Source organism: Aethalodelphis obliquidens, unplaced genomic scaffold, assembly GCF_003676395.1.
Source record: "Aethalodelphis obliquidens isolate GAN/ISIS:26980383/991018 unplaced genomic scaffold, ASM367639v1 scaffold113, whole genome shotgun sequence".
NCBI classification, from domain to species: Eukaryota; Metazoa; Chordata; class Mammalia; order Artiodactyla; family Delphinidae; genus Aethalodelphis; species Aethalodelphis obliquidens.
In genome coordinates, this window is record NW_020838057.1 from 3,142,494 (window position 1) to 3,152,800 (window position 10,307).

General features: G+C 49.7%; 1 protein-coding gene across 1 annotated transcript; it reads left to right on the forward strand.

Annotated features, from left to right (window-relative positions):
- Positions 1-1,542: 1,542 nt before the first annotated feature.
- Positions 1,543-10,271, forward strand: PTPRH (protein tyrosine phosphatase receptor type H; the record flags this gene model as incomplete). The annotated part of the gene is given in 7 exon segments (XM_027097450.1): positions 1,543-1,677; positions 1,680-1,758; positions 1,761-1,907; positions 3,598-3,645; positions 9,137-9,229; positions 9,891-9,978; positions 10,246-10,271. Coding segments are annotated over 7 exon segments (594 nt in total), but the record flags the coding sequence as incomplete, so codon positions are not given.
- Positions 10,272-10,307: the final 36 nt, after the last annotated feature.

The following is a 10,307-nucleotide window of genomic DNA, read 5'->3' on the forward strand; positions in this document are numbered from 1 at the left end:
CAACTGGCTATAAATCAGAGGTTCCCAAGACCCGCCTCCTCGGGTTGGATTAATTTGCTAGAGCAGCTCACAGAACTCAGAAAAACGTTTTGCTTACTAGAACACTGGTTTATTACAGAATGTAACTCAGGAACAGCCAGATGGAAGCACAGGCACAGGGCAAGGTGTGGGGAGAGGGCACGGAGTTTCCATGCCCTATCCAGAAAATGTTCCTCTCCCCAATCTCCACGTGTTCACCAACCTCGCAGGCTAACTATAGATTGAGACTAGGCTGGGACCAGGTGGCCTGACCCCTACTTCAAGGTCACTCCCTCCAGTCCCATTTCCACCTGGCGCTCTGGCCACACAGAAATCCCCCCAGATTATCCCCATCCCTCTCCTCCCTCTTAGCCCTGACATGGGCTCTCCCCTCTGCCTGTGATGACTTCCCAATGCAGTTCTTCACTTGACCAAACCCTGCTCTTGTACGAAGACTCAGCCCCAATGTCACCTCCCACTAAGGGACAGATGCTTCCTCGGTGCTCTCACCATTGTAGCCCACTTCATGTCACTCTGCGGTTACCTTCCCAGTCTGCCTCCTCACCACAGTGTAAGCTTGGCCGGAGCTGGAAGAGGCTGTTTGCCCTTGGAGTCCCCGGTGTTGTTTGAGCCTGTAGTCCTGCCTGTAGGAAGCCATAGGTGTTGGGAAAACACCTGCAGGCAGGCAGGGAATTGCTTCAAGATGGTGAATGAACACGGCTTCAGTTCTTGAACCACACAAGGAGAGGAAAGCGTGGAGCAGAGAGACTGATGTCCACTGAGCAGCAAAAACAGTGAGAAACTCCTGGGAAGATTGAAGGGGATTGTGAGCTGGTGGTGGAGGGGTGGACAGGGTTGGCAGCTGGAGCGGGCTAGAAAGAGGATAGCCACGGAGTCTGTAAAAAGAAAGTTTGGCCCCTCCTGGGGGCAGGCCCCACAGAACTGAAAACATACAATGTTTTCGTACATACAACTGAAAACATACAATTCAAGCAACATTATTTTTAACAGCCAAATAGGTGGAAACCCAAATGTCCATCAGCTGGTGAATGGAGAAACAAATTGTCATCTATCCATAGAGTGGAATATTATTCAGCCACGAAAAGGAATGGAATATGGACTTTGGATGATTATCATTGTGTTCATCAATGGTAACGTGTACATTTTGGGGATGTTGACAGTGGGGGAGGTTATGCATGATGGGGGCAGAGGGTGTATGGGAAATCCCTGTACCTTCTACTCAGTTTTGCTGTGAACCTAAAAGTTGTGGTGAAAATAACTATGTCATGGGCCAGCAAACGTTACCTGTAAAGGTCCAGGTAGTAACTTAGATCAGAGCTGGGAGCAAAGAAGGTGAGTGGACTCTAAATCCCATCAGGCCATGGGGTCATGACTTCATGAGCTGCAGTGACACAGAGAGTCCAAGTGCTCATGGGAGTTGTAGTTTAAGGGGGCATGTCTATTTGGGGACAACAGATAATGAGGGACGAAGAGGTATTTTGATTTAGGGGAAGGAAGGGATGAGCTATTTCTCAGAGAACTGGCCTGACTGGTGAGGAGTGGGGAGTTGGAAAGCCCCCCTGGACGGAGCCTACTGATTCCTCTTGTCCCCTCCACCCAGCCCCGGACCCTGTCACCATCACCTCCTGTATCAGCACTTTGGGGGGGGCCATGGAGTCACCCTCACCTAGTCCTGCCCCCTGGGAGGCTATGAGGCCTTTGAGTTGGAGGTGGGCGGGCAGCAGGACTCCAGGACAGCTCCTCTTGTGGGAGAGACGTGTGGGTGTCGGGACTTAGGCCGGCTCAGTCCTACTCAGCCACCATCACGACCGTCTGGGATGGAATGAGGGCCCAGTCTGCCTCCGTGACCTGCCACACCGAGAGCACAGGTGAGCAGAGCCCCACGGGGACAGAGAGCTATTGATACAATGACATTCTCTCCAGACCCCTTCACACCCTGTTGTGAGACAGTCTCACCAACCTATGGAGTCCTTTTTGTTTGTGTTTTATTTCCTGCTTTCTTTTAAACAGCTCTGTTGAGTTGTAATTCCTATAACATACAACAGTTCACCCATTGAAAGTGTACAGCTCACTGACTTCTAGTATATTTGCAGTATTTGCAACCATTATTACCATCAATTTTAGAATATTTTCGTTAACCCATAAAGAAAAGTCATCTCCTTAAGCCATCACCCCCTAATTTCCCCAATCCCCCACCAACCAGCCATTGGCAATCTCTAATCTGCTTCTGTCTCCATAGATGTGCCTCTTTTAGAGCTTTCCTAAAAATACAATCACACAGTATGTGGTCCTCTTTGACTGGCTTCTCTCACTTAGTATAATGTTTTTAAGGTTCATCCACTGTTCTAGTGTGTATCAGTGCTTCATTACTTTTTATTGCCAAAATAAGATTTCATTGTGTGGATAGACCACATTTTGTTTATCCATCTGTTTGATGGATCTGTTGGGCCATTTCTACTTTTTGGCTATTCTGAGTAATGCTCTGAACATTCGTGTGCAGGTTTCCATGTGGACGTATGTCTTCATTTTTCTTGGGTGTATACCCAGGAGTGGAATTGTTAGATCATATGGTAAGTCCGTGTTTAATCTTTTGAAGAACTGCCAAATTTTTTTCCAACACTGCCGCACCATTTTTCACCCACCAGTGGGATATTTGAAGAAGTTTGAACCTCACACTCAGGAGATCTTTGATCATGTACCATTGACCGTGGTCATGGGCCTCCCTGGGCCCTGTCAACCATTTCCTAGGAATGAAAGCCTCTTATGAGGTGGGGTCTCTGATCTGGAGACACTGGAGTTCGGTGTACTGATAAATGGATGCTCTTCCAAACTGGGCTCAGTGGGTCCCAGTGTCCAGGATTCTCTGGTTTAGCAAGAAGGGTCTCTGAGAAGACAGGTCCTCTTGGATCCTGGACTGGATCACTCTTTCTGATGGGGAGGGGAGGCTGCCCTGGGCATTGTCAGGTGCTGTAAGCAGCATCCCCGGCCTCCAGCCACTAGATGCCAGTGGCACCACCATCGCAGCTGTAGCAACCAGAAGTGTCTCCAGACATTGCCCGATGTCACCTGGAGGGCAAAATCGTCCTCTCTGAGAACGACTAGTCTAGGCCAACTTGGGGAAGAGTCACTCTCTAACAACCAGGTCACTTGAGAAAGTGATGCCTTTGGATCAGGCTCCTCGGGAAGTGAGGACCTAAGGGGAAGAGGTTGGGTGGGAGGTAGGGCTCTATCCAGAAGCTTTCTCCTTTCCCTTCTCTGCCCTCGAATCTACCCTCTAGACCCTCTGATCACAGTCTGGGTGAGGACAGAGGTAGGGGAGATGGGACAGCAGGAGAGCAGACCTAGGCTCTCACAGCCCACCACGCCTCCTTCCCCCAGGGGCCATCGTGGGAGCCACAGTCAGTCCCCTTCTGTTTCTCATCCTGGTGGGCCTGCTGGTTTTCTTCCTGAAGAGGAGGTGAGACTTGGCGCAGGGCTTATCGGGTGCCAGGCGGGAGGGGGCCTGGGGAAAGATGGGGATCCGTGGTTCTGGCCTCACTCCCCATGTCCTTTTCCCAGGCATAAGAAGAGTGAGAAGAAACCAGCACCCAGGGATCTGGTGTTCAGGTGAGTGGGTTTGGGGAGCATTCAAAAGACTCACTGTCAGGTCAAATCCAGCTGGTCACTGTATAGGTCAGAGGGCAGGGCCAAGGAACCCACCCACACCAGCCTCAGATCCCCACTGCGGCAGGGATCGCAATGCCTTCACCGCTGCCCACTCCCTAAGCAGCCTGGGCCGGTGGCTGTGGAATCTCTTCCAGTCTCAGTTCTGGGACTTCCATTCATTTATCCAAAAAGACATTCACTGAACCCCTGTTAAGTGTCAGGCACTGTTCTAGGTGCCGAGGAAACTGGCTGAAACAAAGATTCCTGCCCTTGTGGAGCTTACATTCTAGCACAAGCAGCCATTAACAAACAAGATGATTAGGAATTCCTTGGCGGTCCACTTGTTAGGACTCCATGCTTCCACTGCAGGGGGCATGGGTTCAATCCCTGGTCGGGGAACTAAGATCCTGCAAGCCGTGCAGCGCGGCCAAAACAAACAAACACACAAAAAACAAAACCAAGATGATAAAGAACGTGATGCTTACTTGGAGACAAATAAAGCAAGAGGTGGAGGCAGGAAGGGTGGAGGAATATTTTAAATAGAGTGTCCAGGAGAGGCCTTACTAAGAAGATGACTGAGACGAAGTCATTTGAGGACAGACCTGAAGCAAGTGAGGGCAAGAGTCCTGTGCCCATCTGGGGAAAAGGCATTCCAGGCAGGGGGATCAGCAAGTGCGATGGCCCCGAGGCAGGCACAGGCTTGGCTCGTTTGGAGAACGTGGTGTGTCTCTGAGACTGAGCAGAGTGGATGAGGCGGGGTGGGGGTGGGGGTGGGGTAGGAAATGAGGTCGGAGAGCTACCAGGTGGGATCAGATCAGGTTGGGCCTTGTAGATGATAGTGGGGACGTTGGTTTTATCCTGAGATGGGAGTTTTTGGAGGTTTTCAATAGACCTGTGACACAGTCTCACATTTTTATGAAGCAAAGGCAAAAGTAGGGAAGCAAAGGAAGACGTCTGTATATAATCCAGATGTCTGTTATGTCTTGGAGCAGCAAACAGTTAGAGGGAATCAGATTCAAGATGCCGTTTGAGTGTTTGAAGAGCAGACCTGGTTAAAGAATGGATGTATGGTGTGGGATTCGGAGAGGGCTCAAGAGTGAACCCAAGGAATTCAGCCTGAGCCCCAGGGAGGCTGGAATGGCCATTACTTGAGACAGAATGACTATGCGGGGTGCAGGTTTGGGGGAAAGTGTCAGGAGCTCAGTGGTGGACACACTGATTTTGGGATGCTTGTCAGACATGTGAGTGAAAACGCTAAATGGGCTGTTGGATACAGAGTTCCGTGGTTCAGAAAAACGTTTGTGCAGATGTCTTCATCACTCTGAGTCCCCTTTAGGTTGGGTCAATCATCATCAAATCTCTATGTCAGAATGATCCCCAGGGATCAATAGAGGAGAGATAGACCAGGGAGTTAAGGGATGTTGCGAAACCGGGTGAGACAGCCTGGGTGTAAAAGAAAGAGGCATAAACTGAGGGCGTGGCCATCAGAGGCAGGGGCTTGAGGGAGAGTAAATACGATGATGTCCAGTTTCTCCTTCGCCATAGAATCTGTCCTGGCCAGCGTCCCGCCCCACTCACCCTGTGACCTCTCCCCTCCTTACCCTGTGTCCATTATATGGCATCTGCAACAAATCACTGCACCCATTGGATTCCAAGTCTGGCCCCACCTGTATGCTGAGCATCTTGCCCTCCTCAACCTCAACGTGCGTGTTTGGATGTCCCAGCGATGACCCTCGAGGACACACAGGTGGAGATTCCAGGAGGCAGGTGGGAAAACAGCTCTGAAGCTTGGGAGGGGGAGAAGTAGGGACTGGCAATGGAGATTCAAAAATCACAGATGAATGGATGGAAAGCGAAGCTAAGGAAATGGACAAACCCCATAAGAAGTGTGTGTCCAGTGAGAAAGGGGGGATTGAGGATGGGCTTCTGGGGATGCCCACCTTTTAGGATGGGCAGAGGACAGGGCCCCACCAAGGAGATGGAGAAGCAGCAGTCAGAGAGACGGTGATGGTGCAAACCAGGAGAGGGTGTTCAGGAAGAGGGTGGATCCGGAAGAAAGGAAGGCGCGGTCAAAGGTGCGAAGTGCTGCTGAGCACTGAGAGGTGGCCTTTGGAATTGGTGATAAGGAGGCAAATAAGATAGGGGACTTTGAAAAAAGTCCTTGTTCCCCTGTAGTCGTGGTGGAGACACCAGGCCATGGTGAAGGGTGGGAAGGAAGCAGAGAAAACCGGTCAGTGTGAGAAGTTTGAATGTGAAGGTGTGTTTTCATAGGTCGTCTTATTGTTTAGGTGTGATAAGGCCAATGGATCCAGAGACAGACACCACTGAAAGATAGTTCATTACAATCACAGATCCCAGGAGAGGGATTACCAAGCAAGGCCATGCAGAGAAGCACCAGGGTCAGCTGGGAGGTCGGGGAACACCTGAGGAAGAGGCTTTACTGTGGTTTCTGCAGCAAGAAGTGGGCAATCCAAGGCAAACGGGTTTAGTTTGAATCATTTCAGTGGACTCTGATGCACAGGGCCTGTCCCCTGTTCCTGGCGGGGATTCCAGCAGATGGATCCCCAAAGGGGAGGGGGTGAGGGTGTGGATTTAATCAGCTTCTCAAGAAGGAGAACTGGGGAAATGCCTGGCGGTCCAGTGGTCAAGATTCCAGGCTTTCACTGCTAGGCCCGGGTTCAGTCGCTGGTCGGGTATCTCCCACAAGCCACGCAGCGTGGCCAAATAAATAAACAAAACTGTAAAAACAAACAAACAAAAAAAAATACCAGTCACGCAAAAAAGAAGAAGGTAAACCGACGAACCTCCAACCAGGGTCTCAAAACTGAGTCAAGACTGTATATATAACATTGTATATATAACACTATACTACAAGGGGAAGAGAGACAAAGAGCTGGAGCTGGAGCCACAGGAGGTCAAAGGATTCTTTTTTTAATACAGAAGTAAGATTAGCATGTTTACACACAAAAGGGAAAGAGGAGAGGGGAGAGTTACAGCAGAGAGGGAAGAACCATGGCTAGAGAGGGCCACAGGGAATTGGGGCCCAGAGAAGGGCAGTGGTCCTAAGTGGGAGAAGAAATACCCTTTCCTTTTTTTTGAGTCAAAACAAATTTTGATTGTGGTTAAAAAAAAAAACAAATAACCTCCAAATAACAAATTTACCACCTCAACCATTTTTAAGTGTGCAGTTCAGTGGCATGAAGTCCATTCACGTTGTTGTGCAACCATCAGCACCATCCATCCATAGAACTCTTTTTTTAAAAAACTTTATTTATTTATTTATTTTGGTCACGCCACATGGCTTGTGGGATCTTAGTTCCCCGACCAGAGATTGAACCCACACCCTCAGCAGTGAAATCGCGGAGTCCTAACCACTGGACCGCCAGGGGATTCCCCGTAGAACTCTCTTCATCCTGCAAAACTGAAACTCTGTACACATCAAACACTAACTCCCCATTTCCCCCATCTCCCAGCCCCTGGAAACCACCCTTCTACTTTCTGGTTGTATGAATTTGATGACTGCCTCATATAGGTGGAATCGTATTTGTCCTTTTTGTTTGTTTGTTTGTTTGTTTGTTTTTGTGGTACGCGGGCCTCTTACTCTTGTGGCCTCTCCCGTTGCGGAGCACAGGCTCCGGACGCGCAGGCTCAGCGGCCATGGCTCACGGGCCCAGCCACTCCGCGGCATGTGGGATCTTCCCGGACCGGGGCACGAATCCGTGTCTCCTGCATCGGCAGGTGGACTCTCAACCACTGCGCCACCAGGGAAGCCCGTATTTGTCCTTTTATTTGTCCTCTTGTGACTGGCTCATTTCACTCAGCATAATGCCCTCCAGGTTCATCCATGTTGTTGTATGTGTCAGAATTTCTTTCCTTCCTTAGGAAGAATAATATTCCATTGTATGGTTAGACCAAATCTTCTTTATCCATTCATCTATCAATGGACACTTGGTTTGCTTCCTCTTTTTAGCTACTGTGAATAATGCTGCTATGAACATGGGTGTACAAGTATCTGAGACCTTGCTTTCAATTCTTTTGGATATGTACCTACAAATGGAATTGATGAATCAGAAACAACATCACTAACTTGAAAAGATATCTGCACTCCCATCTTCATAGTAGCATTACCCACAATAGCCAAGATATGGAAACAACCTAAGTGTCTATCGATGGATGACTGAATAAAGAAGGTGTAATATAGGGCTTCCCTGGTGGCGCAGTGGTTAAGAATCCACCTGCCAATGCAGGGGACACGGGTTTGAGCCCTGGTCCAGGAAGATCCCACATACCATGGAGCAACTAAGCCCGTGCGCCACAACTACTGAAGCCCGTGTGCCTAGAGCCTGTGCTCCGCAACAAGAGAAGCCATTGCAATGAGGAGCCCTCGCACCGCAATGAAGAGTAGCCTCCGCTCACTGCAGCTAGAGAAAGCCCACGCACAGCGACAAAAGACCCAACACAGCCGAAATAAATTAATTAATTTTTTTAAGGTGTAATATACATATAGAATGGAAAATTATCCAGCCGTAAAAAAGAATGAAGTAATGCCATTTGTGGCAACATGGATGGACCTTGAGGGCATTATGCTAAGTGAGATAAGTCAGACAGAGAAAGACAAATACTGTATGAGATAACACTTATACAGTAAGTCCCTTACACACAAATGAGTTACGTTCCAAGACTGTGTTCATAAGTCCAACAAAGTTAGTCTAGGTACCCAACTAACACAATTGGCTATATAGTACTGTACTGTAATAGGTTTATGATACTTTTCACACAAATAATACATTAAAACAAGCAAACACAAAAAATAAAACATTTTTAATCTTACAGAACAGTACCTTGAAAAGTCCAGTAGTGCAGTGTAAGAGCTGGCATACAGGGGCTGGCACTGAGTGAACAGGAAAGAAGAGTTACTGACTGGAGGAGGGAGAGGAGGTGGGAGATGGCAGAGCTGAAGGATCCTTGGCCATAGGAGACAGAGGGCAAGCTGCAATGTCACTCACGCCTTGTGTGATTGGACATGCGAACGCACATTCGCGTCTTTGAAAGTTCACAACTTGAAGTTTCGTATGCAGGGGACTTCCTGTGTGTGGACTCTAAAAAAAAAACTCGAGAGAATTCCCTGGGGGTCCAGTGGTTAGGATTCAGTGCTTTCACTTCCAGGGTCCCGGATTCGATCCCTGGTCGGGGAACTAAGATCCCACAAACTGTGCGGCGTGGCCAAAATTTAAAAATTAAAAAAACCTCGAACTCGTAGATACACAGAACAGACTGGTGGTTACCAGAGGCAGAGGGTGAAATGGGTGAAGGTGATCAAAGGTACAAACTTCCAGTTATAAGATAAATAAGTCCTGGGGAGGTAAAAAAAAGAAAACAAAACACAAAATCCTTTTCTTTTATCCCAAGCGCACAAGGTTAAAGGAGGTTATGTGCCCCTCTTCCCCCACAGCTTCCCAGGGGACGTCCTGGCTGAAGACTTTGCCGACCACGTCAGGAAACACGAAGACAGCGGCTGTGGCTTTGCTGAGGAGTACCAGGTCGGGTGAGAACAGAGGGAGCTGAGCTGAGCCCCACGTGTCCACGGAGACCTTTCCACCCCTTTGGGATTGAACAGAAGCAGGGATACATACTTGGTTGGCTCATACAGAAATTCTCAGCCATGATTATCCACCTTCTTGACTCACTGAACTCTTACTGTAGTGTTGGTTGGATGGGTTAATCTTAAAGCAACACCTTGGTTTTCCCCTGACCCCTCCTCTCTCACCTACCTCTCCAGTCCCCATCCTCCTGCCCTTCCTCCAAAATGCCCCCCCGGGGATGGTGCACACACTCGTCCTATTTCTCTCTTTCTTTTTTTAAAAATAAATAAATTTATTTATTTATTTTTGGCTGCGTTCGGTCTTCGTTGCTGTGCGCAGGCCTTTTCTAGTTATGGCTCATGGGCTTAGTTGCTCCGCGGCACATGGGATCTTCCCAAACCAGGGCTCGAATCCGTGTCCGCTGCATTGGCAGGCAGATTCTTAACCACTGCGCCACCAGGGAAGTCCTACTTGTCCTATTTCTGTAGGTGCTACAGAATTCCAGGGTGTAAGGGGTGAGTGGGGTGGCACTTAGGAAGGCGGAGGGAGCAACGCGGGTATCCCTGGGGGAGGGCAGAGAAAATCCAGCATCCGTGCACCCTCCCCTCACTTCGCCCCGAGCAGCCGGCCCTGGAGGACCACAGCCAGTCCCAGATGGTGGCCTCAGCTCCGGAGAACAGCGCCAAGAACCGTTACAGAAACGTGCTGCCCTGTGAGTCACGAGCCTCTGCTGACTTTGTTCTCAGCCGTGACTTAGTCAACATCCCAGGCCTGACCCTTGCCCCTTATTACCCTTGAGGGACAAAGCTCTTGCCCCCGTGAGCTGAGAAACCCCAGGCCGGCCCCTCCCGCCCGAGGTCCCTCAGACCCTCTCCCAGCTCCCCTTGTCTGTGTGCAGCGTGACGTGTGTCGGCGTGACCTCTATCCCTGGGTCTCCCACCCTGCCCCCCGCATCGCTAATGCCGGCCTCTTCCCCTAGATGACTGGTCCCATGTGCCCCTGACGCCCCTCCCTGGGGAGCCGGGCTCTGAGTACCTCAAG